Source organism: Pseudochaenichthys georgianus, chromosome 10 (genome assembly GCF_902827115.2).
Source record: "Pseudochaenichthys georgianus chromosome 10, fPseGeo1.2, whole genome shotgun sequence".
Taxonomy (NCBI): Eukaryota; Metazoa; Chordata; class Actinopteri; order Perciformes; family Channichthyidae; genus Pseudochaenichthys; species Pseudochaenichthys georgianus.
In genome coordinates, this window is record NC_047512.1 from 3,476,801 (window position 1) to 3,499,978 (window position 23,178).

At 45.4% G+C, this 23,178-nt stretch overlaps 1 protein-coding gene across 1 annotated transcript; it reads right to left on the reverse strand.

Annotated features, from left to right (window-relative positions):
* Nucleotides 1-6,186: 6,186 nt before the first annotated feature.
* LOC139434564 (zinc finger protein 479-like) lies at nt 6,187-22,664 on the reverse strand. The gene is made up of 3 exons (XM_071204517.1): nt 22,226-22,664; nt 20,882-20,947; nt 6,187-9,433 (listed from the first exon to the last, which is right to left on the reverse strand). Exons 2-3 carry the CDS (start codon nt 20,912-20,914, stop codon nt 8,567-8,569), a joined length of 900 nt encoding a protein of 299 aa, XP_071060618.1. The 5' UTR covers nt 20,915-20,947; nt 22,226-22,664; the 3' UTR covers nt 6,187-8,566.
* Nucleotides 22,665-23,178: the final 514 nt, after the last annotated feature.

Here is a 23,178-nt window from a genome sequence, read left to right on the forward strand (position 1 = left end):
CGTATACAATAGGTATACATGAGATCATCTATGAATTATGTTTGCCTAACATAAATGTAGATATTTATGAACATCTAAATATAATTGTTAAAGGTTTTAAGATATAAATAATCACATCATGGGGTCATTAAGGTTTCAAAGAGGTTCATGCAAGGTAAGGCAAGGCAAGTTTATTTATATAGCACCTTTCAACACAAGGCAATTCAAAATGCTTTACAAAAAACGAAAGACATTAAGAAAATGGCATTTAAAATCAGTCATTAAAAAGAAAAGATAATAAAATAAACATTAAAAGAAAAAATACAGGAATAAAAGTTACAGTGCAGTTTAAGATGTGAATAGTTCAATTAAAAGCAGCGGCAAAAAGAAAAGTCTTCAGTCTGGATTTAAAAGTAGTCAGAGTTGCAGCGGACCTGCAGGTTTCTGGAAGTTTGTTCCAGATATTTGGAGCATAATAACTGAACGCTGCTTTAGGTAGGCCTACTATAACATGAAAACATGATTTTTAAAACTAATTTCTGAATCTCACATTAGCCTGCTGTAGTTCGGTATGTTATTGATATGGGCTGGAAACCAGTGGCGGCGCCAGAGATTTCCTCTAGGGGGTGCTGTGGGGTAGCTTGACGTTTCATAGGGGGTGCTCAAACATTTAGGGTTTCTCATTAATGCACCGGCGCTACAGTTGAATTTTCTACTGCAACACTCCCCACACACACACACACACACACACACACACACACACACACACACACACACACACACACACACACACACACACACACACACACACACACACACACACACACACACACACACACACACACACACACACACACACACCACACACACACACACACACACACACACACACACACACACACACACACACACACACACACACACACACACACGCGACTGTTACAATGAAGGCGTGAAGTTAAATGCATCAATTGGTGCACTTCGAGAGCAACATTAAGCGGTCTCTGCATTGTGTTTTGCGTTGTTCATGGATGGATGAGACCCGAGCCAGCATACAGTTTAGACGATTTCCTTTTAATCATATATTCAATTACATTTTGTATCCCTCACAGTGACTCCTCTCACGTGGAAACATTTACAAAAACAAAAAGGGAAGAGGAAACGTGAGGGACAATATAAAGGGGGGTGGGGGTACCCACAAAAATAATCTTCTGAGTATAGTGACTACATTTCAGAAGTTCCGCCCACTGATCTCCGACCTCGTCAGGTATCGAACATAAATAAACGAAGAACACAGAACTAGTGTGATTATACTAATTTAAATGATGTACAAACAAACTCCACTGCATATTTACAACTGTTACAGCGGGTAAGGTCCACACGCCTAACACACTGGCTCTGAACACGTCAGAATGTTTGCCTCAACCATCAATGCATTACATTTATAATAGGCAACAGAGCGGGTGCATCATCATGCACTTACCATTAGACGTCTTCATAACAAAACAACGCGTCTGTTGTTGTGGCTGAGGGCAAATGCATCAATGATGTTGTCGCTGTCCAGGGCCCTTGTTCTCACGGGGTTTATAGCCAACAGTGCCAGGTTACTGGTTCGAGAGTCCCCACTGGTGTTCCTCAGGTAGTTTTTCAAACGACGCAGACAAGAAAAACTGCGCTCACGGCTGAGGTCACGGGAAGTCAGAGATATATATATGAGGGATAGAAACTCCTGGGTGCTGGTGATAGTATGTCCCTGTTCTTCTTTTCTTTGCAACAGCCGGGGAACTTGGTAAAGCTCTGCAGACAGGTTTTCCTCACTGATTCCATAGTGGCGGGCAGTATCATTTTTATGTCCAGAGATGATGTGTGTTTGGGGCTCAGGGCGGACACACCTCTCAGCACTTCATTGGTTTCTGTTGAAAAGCGACGTTTCATCTCCATTACCAACCTGTCTATAACAGGATAGACCGAGTGTGTTCCCAGGTCATCTGTTTCTCAGCGTGCTCTTTCTAACGGGGCTTCCACTACAAACCCCTCCAGATGTCGAGATGTTTGGGCCCGCCTTCTGTCACGTTGCGTCTGTGGTGCAATTCCTGCCTTCACGCACAGACTTTCTGCTTCATTTCTGATTTCCCTCGGTCCGCTTTTCAGATATGGCAGTGGTAACAGACTGGGCCAGATCATCTGCCGCTTCAAGATCAAAAGTGGCGGACTGAAGCTGATCCGACATGAACTTGGTTGTTCTGAATACATCTCCGAAAATAATGAGATGTACAACAAATGTCTCGTCCATGCTCTCGCCTCTGTCCTCCGGTGTGGATTTGACAGGCCGATGATGTCACGCAGGGCAGCCAGGATTGCTGGGAGAGTTTTCTTGACTGCACCCCCTGATGCGCACTCATTCCATTTCCCCCCCTCATGCGCACTCGTTCCCTTTCCCCCCCTCATGCGCACTCGTTCCCTTTCCGCTCCTCATGCGCACTCGTTCCCTTTCACCCCCTCATGCGCACTAGTTCCCTTTCCCCTCCTCATGAGCACTCGTTCCCTTTCCACCCCTCATGCGCACTCGTTCCCTTTCCCCCCTCATGCGCACTCGTTCCCTTTCCCCTCCTCATGCGCACTCGTTCCCTTTCCCCTCCTCATGCGCACTCCTTCCCTTTCACCCCCTCATGCGCACTCGTTCCCTTTCACTCCTCATGAGCACTCGTTCCCTTTCACCCCCTCATGCGCACTCGTTCCCTTTCACCCCCTCATGAGCACTCGTTCCCTTTCCCCCCCTCATGCGCACTCGTTCCCTTTCCCCCCCTCATGAGCACTCGTTCCCTTTCCACCCCTCATGCGCACTCGTTCCCTTTCCCCCCCTCATGCGCACTAGTTCCCTTTCCCCTCCTCATGAGCACTCGTTCCCTTTCCACCCCCTCGTGCGCACTCGTTCCCTTTCCCCCCCTCGTGAGCACTCGTTCCCTTTCCCCCCCTCGTGCGCACTCGTTCCCTTTCACCCCCCTCGTGCGCACTCGTTCCCTTTCCCCCCCTCGTGAGCACTCGTTCCCTTTCCCCCCCTCGTGCGCACTGGTTCCCTTTCACCCCCTCGTGCGCACTCGTTCCCTTTCACCCCCTCGTGCGCACTCGTTCCCTTTCACCCCCTCGTGCGCACTCGTTCCATTTCACCCCCTCGTGCGCACTCGTTCCCTTTCCCCCCCCTCGTGCGCACTCGTTCCCTTTCACCCCCTGATGCGCACTCGTTCCATTTCCCCCCCTCATGCGCACTCGTTCCCTTTCCCCCCCTCATGCGCACTCGTTCCCTTTCCGCTCCTCATGCGCACTCGTTCCCTTTCACCCCCTCATGCGCACTAGTTCCCTTTCCCCTCCTCATGAGCACTCGTTCCCTTTCCACCCCTCATGCGCACTCGTTCCCTTTACCCCCTCATGCGCACTCGTTCCCTTTCCCCTCCTCATGCGCACTCGTTCCCTTTCCCCTCCTCATGCGCACTCCTTCCCTTTCACCCCCTCATGCGCACTCGTTCCCTTTCACTCCTCATGAGCACTCGTTCCCTTTCACCCCCTCATGCGCACTCGTTCCCTTTCACCCCCTCATGAGCACTCGTTCCCTTTCCCCCCCTCATGCGCACAAGTTCCCTTTCCCCCCCTCATGAGCACTCGTTCCCTTTCCACCCCTCATGCGCACTCGTTCCCTTTCCCCCCTCATGAGCACTCGTTCCCTTTCCACCCCTCGTGCGCACTCGTTCCCTTTCCCCCCCTCGTGAGCACTCGTTCCCTTTCCCCCCCTCGTGCGCACTCGTTCCCTTTCACCCCCTCGTGCGCACTCGTTCCCTTTCCCCCCCTCGTGCGCACTCGTTCCCTTTCACCCCCTCGTGCGCACTCGTTCCCTTTCCCCCCCTCGTGAGCACTCGTTCCCTTTCCCCCCCTCGTGCGCACTGGTTCCCTTTCACCCCCTCGTGCGCACTCGTTCCCTTTCACCCCCTCGTGCGCACTCGTTCCCTTTCCCCCCCTCGTGCGCACTCGTTTCCTTTCCCCCCCTCGTGCGCACTCGTTCCCTTTCCCCCCCTCGTGAGCACTCGTTCCCTTTCCCCCCCTCGTGCGCACTCGTTCCCTTTCACCACCTCGTGCGCACTCGTTCCCTTTCACCCCCTCGTGCGCACTCGTTCCCTTTCCCCTCCTCGTGCGCACTCGTTCCCTTTCCCCTCCTCGTGCGCACTCGTTCCCTTTCCCCTCCTCGTGCGCACTCGTTCCCTTTCCACCCCTCATGCGCACTCGTTCCCTTTCCCCCCCCTCATGCGCACTAGTTCCCTTTCCCCTCCTCGTGCACACTCGTCCCTTTCACCCCCTCGTGCACACTCGTCCCTTTCACCCCCTCGTGCACACTCGTCCCTTTCACCCCCTCTTGCGCACTCGTTCCCTTTCACCCCCTCGTGAGCACTCGTTCCCTTTCACCCCCTCGTGCGCACTCGTTCCCTTTCACCCCCTCGTGCGCACTCGTTCCCTTTCACCCCCTCGTGCGCACTCGTTCCCTTTCACCCCCTCGTGCGCACTCGTTCCCTTTCCCCCCCCTCATGAGCAGGCACCCAGCAGAACTGCAGATCTATACCATGTCTATTAATGCTTGTTTGTCTGCGCCCCAGTTGCATCCAGCTGCAGCTCGCAATAAATGTAATACTTTTTAGCATTTTGTTTCCACTTGATTAATGTGTATTTTGTTTCCATGTGTATTTGCTATCAAACCACAGTCCTAGGTATTTGAACTCATTCACCTTTGACATTGGACGATCATATAGTGTTAGCGGTTGGCCATCAATCTTGCGTTTGTTTGTAAATACCATGTAGCATGACTTGCTTTCTGACATTTTGAATCCCCAGTTATATGACCACCTCTCCACTTTTTTAATCGCTCTAGCTATATTCTCCATTACGTATGGGGCACGTCTTCCCTCATCCACATAGCCCCATCATCTGCGTACAGAGCCGATTGGATGCATGTGTCTAAACATGTCAATATGTCATTAATCATGATGTTAAATAATATTGGACTGACTGCATGTAATTGGGGGATACCATTTTCTATTTCTAAATAATTGGAAATATCTGCTCCAGCCTTTACTCTAAATGTCCTGTCTGTTCAAAAGGCCCTTACCCAATTGAACATTCTCCCTCCCATACCCATACTCAATTTGATCAGTAATCCCTCCCTCCACATAGTCATACGCCTTTTCAATGTCAACGTACACTATTGCCATTATCTCTTTCATTTTCAATGTTTTTCCCCCATCATTACTCACTCTTACTAATTCCACATCCAGAGCTGACCTATTATCCTGTCTCTTCTCCTTCACCTTTTCATTCTCTGCTAGTAACTGCTGTTTTTGCTGCCTATGCATATCACTGCGATGCTCCCCGCTATGTACTGCTGCAAGTGTCCTTCCTAACATACCTGCCTTCTCTTTATCTGTCACTGCCAGCCTCTCCCCATCAACCTGGAATGTTAATGGGTTTCCTTTTCCCACTCATCTGCTTAAACATGGACCAGACATCACCCATGTTCTCTTTTTTGTGTATTTGATTGTCCTTCGAGCAGCTGCCCTTTTCCTTTGATACTCTATAACATTATTTTGTGTCATGTTTCTTTAATTCTCTAAATGCATCGTTTCGCTCTTTAATAGCCCTGCTGCATTCCTCATTCCACCACTTTCTTCCTACCCTTGGTTGTTGCTTTGGGTATACTGTTCTCTGCGTTATGTGCCTTGTAATGACCTCTCTGCTTCCCTCTGATGTTAGCAGGTGTACCGACTCCTCACACCATATCCTACATTTCCCCCAATCAGCTTTAGCAAAGCACCACCTGGTTATTACACCTCCTTCCTGCATATATTCATTATTATTCATTTTAGTACGCACTGGATAATGGTCACTTCCTACAGTGGAGTTATTCAAAACAAACCATTCGCATGTATGAACCAAACAGTTTGACACTAATGTCAGATCCAGGCATGAGACTTTCCCCCTGTGTACATCTACTCTTGTGCCATGTCCATCATTAAGGCATACTAGTGTTCTTTCCTCCAGCTTTTCTTGATTGTAGTATTTATTACATGTACAGCACTTTGGCCCGACCAAAAATCGCTTTTAAACGTGCTTTATAAATAAACTTTGATTTTATTTTATTTGACAGTACAGAAATAAAAAAAATCCCAATCAAAGTTTAAAGTCACAACATTTTATTAAACAAACAGATTATTGGAGAAACTACTCGGCAGATTAATGAACAGTGAAACTCGCTCATGGACTTTAACCTGTTAAACCCCGAGCCTGTTTTTCAGGTTTCAGGATCGAAAATGACATTCCCAGAACAAATGATCATATCTTCCCTTCTAAAAAGGGTTACATTAATAATCTTTGTTCTCAAAGTAACGATAAACCTGTGAGTTGGATGTAGAAAAGTCAGAATAAATACAGATGTTATTTATTTTAAAGAAAATTCAGATTGAACATGGTAAAAAACTGTAAATTATAGTGTCCGTCCAAAAAATATGTTGTGCTTATAGTGAAAACTAACCTTGGATGATGGGTTGGTAGACTAAAAGCTTTAGGAATCCAAAGTACAACATATACTAAGTACCCTGTATCAAGATTGATGCAAAACAAGTGATATTTGACCTTTTTAGACACATTTAGCACAAAAAAAACTCTTCTGGGGCAATTTGGGTGGATTTTCCTTATCTCTGGCCCCCCTTCTTCGATTTTGACATGTGACATCTCTTTCTGACCGTCAGAGCCAATGGAATCGAGGGGAACTCACACATAGTCCTTATTTGGTAATGTGTGTGTTAGACTGCCAAGACCGGAAGCAGCAGCCACTCTGGTGGCTACCATTAGCAGCTAACTTTTGCGCTGCGATTTTTACATAAAAATGGAATTATGGATTATAAATTAAATCATTTTTTTTATACAGAGACGTTAAAAACCTATGGATTAACCGATTCAGCCGCGTTTTATCTCGTTTTAATGCCATTGAACACGTCTTTTGATCAGATTGACAGCTACGGTGAGACATCTCCCCTAGAAGCTACGTGTTGTGATGCCCGTTTGCTTCCCCTGTCGCGAGTTTGGATGACTCAGTGATGATACTATATACCTAAATAATCTGTGGAACCTCAGCTTTAATCGGATATCTTGTATGTGCAGCTACGATAAGTAATAAGGGTACTTTTATCTTGAGTTCTGTGCCAATGTCCGTTAGCATTTTTCGCTAAGGGGTAGCGGTGTAACGGTACACGTACCGAAATTATTCGGTACGGGCCCTTCGGTTCGGTACACGTGTGTACCGAAGTGTTGAGAACGTGAACAACTTCTTGGAAGTAATCCCAGGTGCTGCGTCACAGCTTTCACAGTAATTTGCTCACATTGTGTTCAACGCGTCATAGAGCGAGCAAGTCATTTCATTGGACGAGAGGCATACTATGAGAGCTGGTCAGAGGGATGCGTTCAAATGTAATCAGTAATTTGAGGAACTGTCGAAATGGCGAACGCAGATAAAGTTGAGCTCGAAAATCCTCCAGCATCATTGAAGTCTCCGGTTTGGGAACATTTTGGTTTCGCAGTTACGTACAAGGATGACGGACAAAGACAGGTGGACCGAACCAAAGCTGTTTGTCGGTATTGTTCAACTCACATTGGTTACGCGGCTGGCAATACATCAAACTAGCACACTCATTTGAAAAGGCATCACCCGAACGTGAATATCACCGGTACCAAAAGACTGAAGTGCAAACCCAACTCCCGCTAGCATTTAAGCCAACACCACTCGCAAAAACTTCAGACCGAGCCAAAGCTATTACAAACGTCAAATATCCTTATGTTGCCATGTTAGCAAAGCGCTACCTGGCTGTATCTGCTACTACCTCTGTCCCTAGAGAGGGTGTTCTCCACAGCAGGAGACATTGTTAATGCCAGCAGAGCTGCCCTTTCGGCAAGCAATGTGGACAAGTACATTTTTCTTTAAAAAAAACATGAAAATACAATGACAAGCAAGTCATAATGTCAAACTGGCTGCTTAGGTACTAGTACAGTTCAGTTCAAATACAGATTATTTCAGTTCATCGAAATGCTGCACCTTAATGTTTATTTTATTATATTTTGTATTTATTTGAGTGAATACATTATTCACAGTTTAATAATAATTAAAAAAATATATGTTATGTTTTGTGATAATTTTTTCTGCTGTACCGAAAACGTACCAAACCGAACCGTGACCTAAAAACCGAGGTACGTACCGAACCGAAATGTTTGTGAACCGTTACACCCCTACTAAGGGGTCATTTAGATGCTTCTTATGAGACTTGTGTTTTGTTTTGGTAAAAATGGTTTGTATCGTTAGTTAGCTGTGATTATTTCTGTTAATCTGGTATAACACATTAATAGGTTCTTAAATATTAAGATCCCCTGAGACACAGTGTCGTGAAAAAAAAAAACCAGGGTCCCCGCCGATGGGGACCTTGGGGTTTAACAGGTTAAAGTGAATACTTTAAGAAAAAGTTTTCCCATACTTATGGTTTTAAGAGTGTGTGTAAAACCACTATGGGTTTAAGAGTGTGTGAACACGAAGATGAGATTTGAGAGCATCTGATCTAGTGAACGTTTTCCCACACTCTACACACCAGTACGGTTTTTCTCCAGTATGAATACGTTGATGTGTTTTGAGAGCACCTGATTGAGTGAAAGTTGTCCCACACTCTTCACACCAGTAAGGTTTTTCTCCAGTATGAATACGTTGATGTATTTTGAGAGCACCTAATTCAGTGAAAGTTGTCCCACACTCTTCACACCAGTAAGGTTTTTCTCCAGTATGAATACGTTGATGTGATTTGAGAGCACCTGATGTAGTGAAAGTTGTCCCACACTCTTCACACCAGTAAGGTTTTTCTCCCGTATGAATACGTTGATGTGATTTGAGAGCACCAATTTGAGTGAAAGTTGTCCCACACTCTTCACAGCTGTAAGGTTTTTCTCCAGTATGAATACGTTTATGTGATTTGAGAGTACCTGATGTAGTGAAAGTTGTCCCACACTCTTCACAGCTGTAAGGTTTTTCTCCTGTATGAATACGTTGATGTGATTTGAGAGCACCTGATGTAGTGAAAGTTGTCCCACACTCTTCACAGCTGTAAGGTTTTTCTCCAGTATGAATATGTTGATGTGATTTGAGAGCACCTGATGTAGTGAAAGTTGTCCCACACTCTTCACAGCTGTAAGGTTTTTCTCCAGTATGAATACGTTGATGTGTTTTGAGATCACCTGATTGAGTGAAAGTTTTCCCACACTCTTCACAGCTATACGGTTTTTCTCCAGTGTGAATAAGCAGGTGGCGCTTTAAATTTCCAGATGTTGTAAAGGATTTGTCACATTGCTGACAGCTGTGACATCTCTCTCTTCCTTTCGGTTTCTAGAACAGACGGACAGAGAAAGCCAGAAAGTCAATCTAAAAAGCATAAATACACAAGTTAACACATTAAAAACTCACTTAATATAAACCTTGAGTTAACAAAATACTACTTATCAACTGTTTGTGTTTATTATATTTGTATTATATTTGATACAGTAATACAGCAATATTCTAACCAAAGTATATACCAGAGGTGGGGGACTCGAGTCACATGACTTGACTCGCATATTTTTTGACTTGAGACTTGCTTGACTAACATTGATAAAAGACTCGACTTGACTTTGAATTCATGACTTGAGACTTGACTTAGGCTTGAGACGGATGACTCGAAAGGACATTTTAAAATAAAATATTTGCATTGTACTAAACACCAAGAGGGCAATGAAAAAAAAAAGAGAAAGTATCTCGTTCGCAGGAGAACGTAGGAAGTGGAGCGCACAGGAGACAGCCGTTTCATTGCAGACCGTTGTGTTTATGTGGGGAAATACATACATTATTTGAGATACATTTCAAACTCGGCCTTCATTTTAGGGACATTTCGACCAGGGGTGTAGAGTTATTTGTTCAAGCACCGGATCGGCAAAACAGGAGAGTCTGTGAACCAGTCTGCCTTGACCTATGTATTCATGTCTGTGACTCACAGTATCTGCTGCCCACAGCTGTTTTATAGAAGAAAAACCTCCTTCACTTCATGAAATCTCTTTAGCACCAGGAGGCAGTAACGTATAACTCAGCAGAATCTCAGAAGAGCAGCACCAGCTGCAAAGAGCTGTGCCTTCACTGTGTTTACCTTCATTAGAACAGCTAACGAGCGACCGCAGGCTGCTACGTTTTAACCACACGCACTTCTAAACACACACACTGAACTGCCCAATTATTCCCCGTTTTATGATTTCAGAGCCCCACTCTCCATTGTTGTTAATGTTGAAAATAAAACTAGTTTTCATAACCACTGATTTAAATGCGGAAACTGGGGTTATTCATCAGGATTTCGTAGGACTTGACTTGTTTGACTCTCACCCCAGTAACTTGAGACTTGCACATGTATGACTTACTCCCACCCCTGGTATACTGGAGACGGAGGGAGACGGCATCCTGTCACTGCGAGTCTCAGTATGCTCGGTTCGTCTTGCTTTAGTTTTTTTTGGTCTAATTATCGTCTAAACTTTGTTGCGTCTGTATGAAACGTCATTTTGAGAGACCATGCTTTTGATCCTGTGGATTACATTTGCCTTCTGCAGACCATGTCTGGCCATTCAACTTTCCAAGACACACCTAAGTGACAGCACACACAGGTATGGCAAGGAGCCCCGGCATCTACGCTGCTACATAGTGAGGCTATGCTAGAGCTACAATGCGATCGGCTTCCTACGAATACACCAAGCCACCTGTGCTCTTCGATATTGGATGAAATCCCTCGGGAGCCGCTTAGAAACACCAGGAAAAAGAGACGAGGAAGGAGGGGAGGCGTTCAGAATCGCCTACGGCAGAGATTCAGCCGGTCACCACTTCCATCCATCATTCTCACAAACCTGCGCTCATTGAGCAGCAACGTGGACACACTAAGGACATACACAAAGCAGGGTTTCCGTTAGCCGGTAATTACCGGTTTTTAGCTGGTAAAATTTATAAAAAACCAGTAAATTCAAAACCTGACGGTCAAAATGTCTGGTAATAATTAGGGAGGCTCCGATCGATCGGCCGCCGGTCATTATCGGCCGATATTCACTCTTAATAGTTTGATCGGTGCTCTCTATAAAGGCCGATCAGGAGAGCTGGATCTGATCGATATGGACATAAACAAGAGTGAAGTGTAACCGGAGCGAGAGAGAGATCAGATCAGCTGCTGAGTCTGACCGAGACACGCAGCTCTGCAGGATCACCTGAAGCCCCGCCCTCTGTTTAGCGAGCTGCAGGAGAAACTGACGGGCTGTCAGGAGAGAGAGAGGGAGGGAGAGGATCCGTTTCTCCCGTGTTATTATTCAAAGTTGATGTAAACTTCTGAATAATGTACGTTATCTACTACAAGTAGTTTGTTTGAATGTAATAATGATGTTGTTTGTTGTTTGTGGAATCATTTATTGAAAAATGTATCTGAATTTTTCGATCTGTTACGATTATAAACTGAAGCAATATAAAAATGAGCCCCGTGAACTGAGTTTTAAACTGAAGCATATCTGCTCATAGTCCGGTAATTACCTGCTAACGGAAACTCTGCTACACAACTATTATTATCATTATTGAAATATGACCGGTAAGTTTCAAATTAGTCCGGTAAAATAAATTCTGCCCGGACATTTGACTGGCGAGAAAAAATCCTAGCGGAAACCCTGACACAAAGGTACTGTCATGAATTTCTTGAGGCCTCTTTATTATGTTTCACGGAAAGTTGGCTACAATCTACAAAGCCTGAATCTCTTTGAAGTACCCGGATTCACCCTTGTTCGAGCAGACAGTGATGCGAACTCGGGGAAAACCAGAGGAGGCGGTATTTGTGTGTATATTAATGATCTGTGGTGCCGATCATACTCAGTAAATGTAAAACCTGTGATCCCAACGTAGAAATTCTCGGCAAGACGTTAAGACACCTTTATCTGACGAGAGAATTCGGGTGTATTTTACTGTTTGTTGTTTATGTGCCTCCCAGCGGCAGAGGACACTGTGTTCACGAGCTACAACTCAGCAAGAGTGCTCTGGGACATGAAGCAATGTTGCCTGGAAACTGTGTTACCTGGGTTCCAGCTGTATGTTAGGGATCACAGCAGGAAAGACAATATCCTGGACAAATGCTTTGTTAATGATAAAGGAGCCAATAGAGGTTTCTCAATACTCAAATTTCCCCTCCTCGACTCCTATCCTCGATACTTAGTGCTGCCCACAGGAGATGCGAGCGGAGGACTGAGGAGGGGAACCGAGGAGAGAGGAGGGGAAGCAGCAGGCGGTTAGAGAAATGAGAACTCCTCTCCTCTGAGCGGTCATTTCAAAGAGACGTCCATTAATGATGACAGGAGGCACAGCAGCCCTCTGTCTGATGGACACATGTGTTCATGATGACATAAATATATATATATATTTACTTTGATTCATTCACAGTGCGGTATAATGAAATAACAGGCTACAGATGCGGACAAACACACACACACACATTTATATACATATTAATGCTGTCAAAATTATCGCGTTAACAGCGGTAATTATTTTTTTTAATTAATTGCGTTAAAATATTTAACGCATGTGCAGAATGGCCCGCCTCATACATCCCACCAGTGGCAGCGCCAGGGTATGGCTGGGGTAGGCTACACCCATACCAGGGTTTCCGTTAGCCGGTAATTACCGGTTTTTAGCTGGTAAAATGTATTAAAAACCGGTAAATTCAAAACCTGCCGGTCAAAATGTCTGGTAATAATTAGGGAGGCTCCGATCGATCGGCCGCCGGTCATTATCGGCCGATATTCCCTCTTAATAGTTTGATCGGTGCTCTCTATAAAGGCCGATCAGGAGAGCTGGATCTGATCGATATGGACATAAACGCGAGTGAAGTGTAACCGGAGCGAGAGAGAGATCAGATCAGCTGCTGAGTCTGACCGAGACACGCAGCTCTGCAGGATCACCTGAAGCCCCGCCCTCTGTTTAGCGAGCTGCAGGAGCTGCATGAGAAACTGACGTGCTGTCAGGAGAGAGGGAGGGAGAGGGGAAAAGAGAGGATCCGTTTCTCCTGTGTTATTATTCAAATGTAATGTACACTTTTGAATAATGTACGTTATCTACTACAAGTAGTTTGTTTGAATGTAATAATTATGTTGTTTGTTGTTTGTGGAATCATTTATTGAAAAATGAATCTGAATTTTTCGATCTGTTACGATTATAAACTGAAGCAATATAAAAATGAGCCCCGTGAACTGAGTTTTAAATGTAAGCATATCTGCTCATAGTCCGGTAATTACCTGCTAACGGAAACTCTGCTACACAACTCTTATTATTATTGAAATATGACCGGTAAGTTTCAAATTTGTCCAGTAAAATAAATTCTGCCCGGACATTTGACCGGCGAGAAAAAATCCTAGCGGAAACCCTGACCCATATCAAGAAATGGCTTAGCCCCACCATGAAAAATGATGTTAAAGTAAGCAAAATAAAGTCCGCCAACTCGCGCCGAGAATTGCACAGACAGCAGTTAGTAAGATTGATTTCAGCAGCCACTTGTCTGGAAATACCGAAGACCAGAAACGGTTTTTGAAAACTTTTGTCACGTAGTGATCGTCTTCTCAATAGAACATCTTTGATAATGTCTTCTGGCCAATCAGAATCAAGATAACGGCGTGGTGTTGTTGCAGGAAGTCCCGACGGAGAATACTTTTGCTGTAGTACAGGGGTGCACATAACTGGTACGCAGGTTATGTGCGTAATCTGAAATGCGTACCGTCACTTGTGTCACAAAGCGCATTTGCGTACCGACGTACTTGTGAAGCTTTTCCAGAAGGCGGTTAGATCACCGGACGACAGTCGGTCTCCGTGTGCACAGACAGGCTGCTGTTAACGTCGGTCTGTACAACGGAACTGTGCCAAAACTACGCCAAAACTACGCCAACCGGTTGCGGAGGGAGACTCCCCCCTTCACTGGAGAACTGCGCTAAAACAGCTGATCACAACGTTCACACTCTATGGTCACGAAGTACTCCACTAGCCACTAGGAATCCAAAGTACAACATATAATAAGTACCCTGTATCAAGATTGATGGAAAATAAGTGATATTTGACCTTTTTAGACAGATTTCGCAAAAAAAACCTCTTCTGGGGCCATTTGGGTGGATTTTCCTTATCTCTGGCCCCGCTTGTTCAATTTTGACATGTGACATCTCTTCCTGACCATTAGAGCCAATATAATCCAAGGGAAATCGTCTCGCACACACTCGTTAAAAAAAAAAGGTTTTGTCGCGCATTCAATCTTGCTACAGAGCGTAGGAATGGCCTGCTCTGATATTTGAAAACGGAATTGCAGTTTTATTGCTTATAGATTATCAGAACATTTCAAAGGGGACACAGCCACATTTGATATTAACCTATGGATTAACTAGAGCATCGTTTTAATGCCATTGAAGACCAGACAAAACCAAGGTAAGCCATGTTAGCGTTTTAGGCTACCTTGCGCCACATGTTTTGATGTACGTTTTTGTTGATAATGTCGAGAGTTTGTATCTTTCAGTGTTGAGGTGGGCACCGTTAGATGTCTTTACGATCATAAACGATGTGTTGGATGTGCAGCTAGGATAAGTAATAAGGGAGCTAGGAGTGATTTTCGGTGCAGTAATAGGTTAGCATTTTTCGCTCTGGGCTAATTCAGAGGGTAAGTGTTAGCATTGTTTCTTTTTTTTTATAAAAAAAATGAAAAAGATCAGTTAAATGAGTTTTTCCCCATTATATGGATATAAAATATTCATAGTTTATTAAATATTAAGGTTTCTTAGATGTTGTTTCCTGCCAATGACGCCATTTCGGCCCCGGAACCGGGTCCGTGGGGCTTAAGAGGGTAAATAACTGTTTGGATGTGTTCCAGTCAAGGTTTCGTCCAAACCACAGCACTGAGACTGCTCTTGTAAAGGTCTTCAATGACATCCACTTATAGCGCATTTCCACTGCAGGGCCTCGCACGGCTTAGTACGGTATAGCTAGGCCTAGGTAGGCCCGGCTCACTTTATGCTGCGTTTCCAATACAGTTTAGAAACTGGGGCAGTAACTATAGTAACGCAGTGTACGTGGAGCCGTGATGTCATCTTCAATGTGAACCACAAAACCAACATCAGCCGTTAGCCCTCAGAGCTCACAGCTCCTCATATATGTTCAGAAACTAGACAGAAGTTAAACAAGTACAAACTACAGACTGTCTGTGTCATGGCGAATACAGTCGCTGGTTTATTTATGTCTGTAGGCCGTTGTTGTGAGTGTGGACGGTCGGAGCATATACTGCGTTAGCTTAGCCGATCTCCATTCAGAAAACACACATTTTAAAAAGGTTTTTCGCCTGCCGTCTGTCTGCAGACTTGACAAAGCATTAATTCATGGTTTTTACTAACCGGTAGGAATGTAACGATATATCGAATATTGCGCTAAATAAATGTTTCAATACCGTCGTGAGACTGAAAAAATCTACCGCGATATTTTAAATAATTTTTTTTTTTTTTATAAAACCTTTATTTAACCAGATGGTCCCATTGAGATCATTGATCTCTTTTTCAAGGGAGACCTGTCCAACATGGCAGCAAGTAGGTTACAACATGAACCTAAAACAGATAACACAAAAGGACATCGTATTTACAGGGCTACATGGACATACCTAGAGACATTGACAAGTACCAACAGTATATTTATATCTCGCCCTGTCAATAAGCCTCACCTTCTTGGCAAAAACTGTATTGTTTTTGAAGTGGTGGAGAGACAATGCACAGTTTTACCCACTGCTGTCACCCATGACCAAAGCATAATTCTCTGTCCCAGCAACATCAGTACCAAGCAAGAGAGTTTTTTCCACAGCAGGGGATATTGTAAAAAAAAAGAAAATTCACATTTTTTCCCTTTATTTTTCAATGTTGCGATAAATATCGTACTGTGAGTTTTATCGTTACATCCCTACTAACCGGTATCAGTATGTTGTTACTTCGGCAAAACTGCTCCACCTGTTAGAAATCATAAATCTGCTCTAAGATTGTTGGTCACCCTGTCAGAGACTTTCTGACTTGCTGATTTTACTCTAGCATAGTCCAAAGCATTTTCCCCACAAATAGCTGAATGAGCCTCCTGTGCTCGCCCAGTGAGTACACACTGAAGTAACAGCACTTTGTCCCAATCTGACCAGTTTCTTGCCTCTGCTATGCGTTCAAATAGAGTAAAAAAAATGTCAGGGTCACGCTCATTCAACTTTGGCACTAACCGCAAGTAAGAAATAATATCGCCACTACCTGGTACCGACCTATCAGAACCATCCTCCACCGGAGCAAGCTTGCCCTCTCCAATCGGCCGTAATCTATATTCCACCTCAAATGTCATATTGTCCACCTCCAGCACCTTCTCACATTTCCTCTTTTCCACCTCCAGCACCTTCTCACATTTCCTCTTTTCCACCTCCAGCACCTTCTCACATTTCCTCTTTTCCACCTCCAGCACCTTCTCCACCTCTAAACGCTTCTCTGCCTCCTGCTGCTGACCCCTCAACTTCTCCTGCTCCATCCTCAACTTCTCCTGCTCAATCCTCAACTCCAACCTCTGATTAAACTGCATGGCCAAAAGCTCCTTTTGCTGCTCGAATGTCAAACCAGCTGTCTGAACCACTACTGGCACGACCCCTGACGCACCAGACTCGCTCTTCTGCAACACTCCCCGCTCAAACAAAGATGACAGCTTTAATCTCATGTTTCCGCTTGCTCCCTACAACAGCAACTTCATAATGCTCTGCTATTTCGACCAACTGCGCCTTCTGGCAATCATCCAAGAAAGATACTGAGGGCGCATCCACAAACGCCGACAAAGAAGCCATAATATATTGCCTATCCCAATCAGAAAGCAAAGTATTAAACCGTCAACACGCAAAAGACAAAACCCAACAGAGAATTTTCCCCTAACTGCCCAACCAAAATCTTACTAATCTCACCTCGTATTCATGCGGCGGGTAATTACGCACTGGAACCCGGCGGATTTATGGAGCACCCTGCACGCAGGCAACACCAAGAAATCACGAGGATGTGCCCCCGAGACATCTGTCCGAAAACAGCTGACACTAACCACGTCGCCACAACACTATGACAAAAACAAACAAGGGGAAACGCCACTTAAGCCTAGCGGGGGAAACTCTTTACAAAAGCGTAACAAGCAGCAACGTCTTACCTTCTGATTGGCACACAAAACCATGTCAAACACGAAAGCTTCCTGAAACCCAAAAACATGATGTGTCCCTAGTGCTGCGTACCGGTACGCCGAACCGGTACTGGACTTGTAAAAAGTTTCGGTTCAAGTCCGGAACGTCTGGAACCGGTACTTGGACTCGCAAAAAAACTAGCACTTACGTATATTCTGGTGTCTGTGGTTATTTAAACATTGCCTGATGAACGTTATTCAGCGTCAATAAATGGGTGCTAATCCCAGTGTGCTCAGTGTACAACATCACATGTCATTTCACCTTCGATTCACGGTTTGAAGACGTAGCATTTCGCCACATGCTAATGCTAACCGGAAGTGAATACTTTTCAGAATAAAAGTATTAAGTAAATAGTGTGAACTTCCGGATTTTCAGAATAAAACTGATTTAAATTAAATAGTGTATTTAATTCAAAATTACGCCATATCAACATTGATTTTAATTTCTAACAGTATGTATGTATGTACATCACTATGTATGTAGTATGTACTGTACAATGTACACATGTATAGTTGTGGAAAAGACATGGTGTACAGACAGTACAGTACACTCTGACTGTACAGTCACTACAGTGTAGCCTATACTGTATAGTAGGTGTGTACCAGTGTAATGCGTATAGTCTACTCTACACTCTACCTTTCAGCAACGTTTTAGGGATTTAGGCTCAGTCAGCTCAGGGACTGTTTGGTTACTTTAGTTTGGTAAATGAAATAAATGTTTGAACTTTGTAGTAGTTCACTGTAGTTGCTGTCATAAGTCATTTGTAGACTAAGTGGCAAAAAGTGTTTTTTTTACATTTGTACTTTTTAGAGAAATGTAGACACAAGTTGGAAGGGAGCACAATAAACCTGACGAGTTTGAATTTGAGTTGTTTATGAGTTAATTTCAATTGATAATTAGCTCACAATAAGTTCACTTTAGTTACTCACACAACTTCACACAAGCCATGGGTTCAGGTCCGGACTTATAAGTCCGGACCTGAACCTGAACCTCTGGACTTGAGTCCGGACCTGAACCTGAATGTGAGTCCAGGTACGCAGCACTATGTGTCCCCCAAATAGCAGCGCGGAGCCAGCACACAGCTGGACCACCTCAACTAATTAGCTGCTCAAATGACGCCATGTGCTCGGAGCACGACACTAACTTTTAACCCAATAACCCGTAGGACGAGCCCCCATTTGTTTTGACCCGGCTCAAAAGGCCACACCTAAAAGGAGACACACCATGTCAACGGTTATCAACATAAGTTTAAAGGAAACAATCCAAATGAAATGAAGTGCAGCAATAAGTAAGGCATGAGGTGTGGACGTCAGTGGCATCAGTAGTGTAAATGCAGGGTGAGGGTTGCATGAATGTGTATGTGTGAGAGTGTTGAGGTGCACAAAGTAAAGCAACTAAAGTAACAACAACATATACTCAACAAAACCGGGGGCCTGTAGGGAAAAGCAGAGAGAGCCCAGAGAGGAGCAGAGAGGCTCTGAATAGCTGCAGGACTGCAGGACACCAGACCCAGGTGCCCTGAGTTACTGCAATCACTGCAAACACCAATCACCACAGCACAGACAGGACAGCCAGCTCCTCTCTCCTGATGCACCCACAGGGGCATCCCACAGACCATACTAACCCGAGAGGCTGTCCACCAGCATCACCTGGGACCCAAAGCATGCTCCAACAGAGAATCTGAACTGCTACCATCTGATGGAGATTCACTGAAGTCAGCCTGAAGCATCCTTTGTGCTCCAGTCAGTCCTCTCAGGGAACACAGAGCTGCAGATCAGATGCACGCTGAAGGCTCTTTGAGCAGCTCTCACTGGTCCTGCTGTTATGTTACATGTTGTTTGTTTCTCATGTATTGTGTTTGTCTTATGTGTCTATGTTGACGTTACTCATGGAGCTGCTGTGATGCAAGTCACATTTCAGACTTGATCTGACAACTAAAGAATCGTAGACAACAACGTTCTAACCTCCATCTAACCATATTGTGCATTCATATTGTATATTTCAAACGGGTTGTGATCTTTCATTTGGGGATAACAGTGTTAGGCATTCGTGAGGTGCAACAACGTGAACGTGAACCTTTCTGTTGGCTGCTTGTTAGCAGACCCTCCACGCGATAGCAGAGCGGACAGGTACAGCCAGCGAGGGATCATTGTCCACTAGCAAATCGATTGCAGATGGCGTCGTGCTCGCGGACGGATACAAAAATAATAATGAATGGGTCGGGAAATATCCTTTGGTGGCCGTTAAACCTGGGCGGCCCAAGTGAAGGCTCTGTGAGGGAAACCCTGGACTTGAATGTTGAATTGAGCCGTCCCTTACAGATACTATCTCTTCACGTATTAGTGATGGGAATCCCGGCTCTTTTTAGTGAGCCGGATCATTTGGCTCGGCTCACTAATGGCGCGTTTCCACTGCAGGCCTCGCTCGGTTTGGTTAGGCCTTATTAGGCCCGGCTCACTTTAATGCTGCGCTTCCATTACAGTTTAGGAACTGGGGTAGTTACTATAGTAACGCAGTGTAGGCGTAGCCGTGACGGCATCTTCAATGAGCGCCCCAGAAAAACAACACAGCCGTTAGCGGTTAGCCCTCAGAGCTCACAGCTCCTCATATCTGTTCAGAAACTAGACAGAAGTTAAACAAGTCCAAACCACAGACTGCCTGTGTCATGGAGAATACAGTCGCTGCTTTATTTATGTCTGTAGGCCGTTGTTGTGAGTGTGGACGGTCGGAGCATATATAACATTAGCTTAGCCAAGCTCCATTTAGAAAACGTTTTTCCGCCTGCCGTCTGTCTGCAGACTTGTCAAAGCATTAACTCATGGTTTTTACTAACCGGTATCAGTATGTTGTTACTTCGGCATCATTTTGAAACGTGTATTACAATTAAATCACGGTCAAATATGTTCATCTTGTTGTAGTTGTAGCCCCCTTGCCAGCGAGTCTCTCTAGTTTAGCATACTTCGAGATTTGTCTTGGCAGATGAGAAGCGCTATATCAATTAAATATATTATTACTATTATACTCAGCCCGACTCAGCCTGGTTGTTCCTGGCCCTAGAACCACGATTTTATGGAGCCAGAAAAACTGTGAATTAGGACCCGCTAGCCGGTAGTAGGCCAAGTGGAAACGCAACCAAACACGGGCCCCGCACGGCTCGGCACGCTTAAAGCGAGCTACCCGCTGCAGTGGAAACGCGGCATAAGAAGAGCCGGCTCCCAAGCGGCTCTTCATGTTACCACAGTTTACCAGAGCCTCAGTTTCGCCGCTGCGAGGCTCCGGCGCTCGCAGTTCGCGCGCGTGCTCCACTAGCACAGGAACACACTTTGCTGGCGGTGAAAAGAATCCCACCGGACTCCTTTGCCCCTCCAGCAGAGGGATGTCCTCCTCCCTTTTCCTCATTTCAAGCGATAAAAACTCTTCTGGACGCCCTCGGCTCGAGTCCAGGGCGTTCCGAGCTGAATAAGGGCGTCAAATGACGGCAAGACGCCCGCCTGGCGGAAACGCTGGAATTAGGAATATATTGTGATGAAGTGCACACTGACCTGAGCTCCAGGAGTCTCCTTGTTCTCCTCCATGCTGCTCTCAGTGCTCCTTCTCCGGCTGGGTCTCTGAAATAATCAACACAACTACAGCTGACACAAAACAAGACAACTCAATACAACCGACAGACACAACAAAACTAATCCACAGCTACTTCGTAGGTTCATAGCAGAGGTGAGAAGTAACTAAGTACATTTACTCAAGTGCTGTACTTAAGTACTATTTAGAGGTACTTTTACTTTACTTGAATATTTCCATGTAATGCTACTTTGTCTGCGACAATAGGAGACAGTAATAAAGCTGCTTCTCTGAAGAGGAGAAACTCACAGCTCCAGGACTCTGTAATGCGGCTTTCACACCAGCGCTTTTCCCTTTCTAGCTCCGAGCGGGAGCTTTTCTGGTTCAGCTCCGGTTTCCCTTTACTGCTCCCGCTCTGTTCACACCGCCTAGAGCTGCCGCTGCTGCGTCATGACGCCACCGTTTACGTGCCTGCTTCATAAAATCCAAACCACACGGAAATCCCTCACATCGACAACAACAATGGCCGATTGTACAAACATCACATGTGAAATGCAAGACTTCTTTGTGCTTATTCAGTTTGAGGTTTTCTATCGTTGTGTACAAATGGATAAAACGCGTGTTGTTGTTCAGGAGGTTGATCCCGCCCCTGCCCCCGCCCCGACGTAAGCGACGCCGCCCCCTAACTCCGAAGCTCTTGCCTCTAGACCAGTGCTTCTCAAAGTGTGGTCCGCGAGCGCCCCCTAGTGGTCTGTGAGTATATTGGTACAATTTCACATTTGAAATAAATAAATAAATAAATGTAAGTTTTCCGCACACTCGCGGGAATATCTCTGCAACGGAGCGAGCTTTGCCACTTGTTTATACCATGTTCAGGCGATTTGTAATCTGTTCTAGAAAAACGATGTGATTTGGGATATTTGTGGAGTTAGGTGGTCCGCGAGTTTTTCTTTATTGGTTAAGTGGTCCTTGGTATGAAAAAGTTTGAGAAACACTGCTCTAGACTGACAATTATTTGGAGCTGGAAGTGAACCGGAGCTACGTTTGAACATGAAAAATCGGTACTTTTCAGCTCCAGCTCCGAGCCGGAGCTGAAAACGCGTTGGTGTGAAAGGGGCATAAGTCAGGAGGAGACTAGAAACAACAAGTCAATAGTTACCTCACAGAAACCAGAATGCTAACGGCAATAAAGAAGAGTTACCGTACCAAAACAATATGCTGAAGGTAAAAGGGGAGCGTTTACTCAAACTAAACGGTATGCATATAACTTATGAATATATTGTGGGATAAATAATGTTAGAGAAAGTAATTATTAAGGTAACACACACAGTGCTTCTCTCTGGGAACACTGGGTCCTGATGAAGACCACAGAGCTGCTTCAGGTCCTCTCTGGGGACACTGGGTCCTGATGAAGACCACAGAGCTGCTTCAGGACCTCTCTGGGAACACTGGGTCCTGATGAAGACCACAGAGCTGCTTCAGGACCTCTCTGGGGACACTGGGTCCTGATGAAGACCACAGAGCTGCTTCAGGTCCTCTCTGGGGACACTGGGTCCTGATGAAGACCACAGAGCTGCTTCAGGTCCTCTCTGGGGACACTGGGTCCTGATGAAGACCACAGAGCTGCTTCAGGTCCTCTCTGGGAACACTGGGTCCTGATGGAGACCACAGAGCTGCTTCAGGTCCTCTCTGGGAACACTGGGTCCTGATGAAGACCACAGAGCTGCTTCAGGTCCTCTCTGGGGACACTGGGTCCTGATGAAGACCACAGAGCTGCTTCAGGTCCTCTCTGGGGACACTGGGTCCTGGTGAAGACCACAGAGCTGTTTCAGGTCCTCTCTGGGGACACTGGGTCCTGGTGAAGACCACAGAGCTGCTTCAGGTCCTCTCTGGGAACACTGGGTCCTGATGAAGACCACAGAGCTGCTTCAGGTCCTCTCTGGGAACACTGGATCCTGATGAAGACCACAGAGCTGCTTCAGGTCCTCTCTGGGGACACTGGGTCCTGATGAAGACCACAGAGCTGCTTCAGGTCCTCTCTGGGGACACTGGGTCCTGATGAAGACCACAGAGCTGCTTCAGGTCCTCTCTGGGAACACTGGGTCCTGATGAAGACCACAGAGCTGCTTCAGGTCCTCTCTGGGAACACTGGATCCTGATGAAGACCACAGAGCTGCTTCAGGTCCTCTCTGGGAACACTGGGTCCTGATTAAGACCACAGAGCTGCTTCAGGTCCTCTCTGGGGACACTGGGTCCTGATGAAGACCACAGAGCTGCTTCA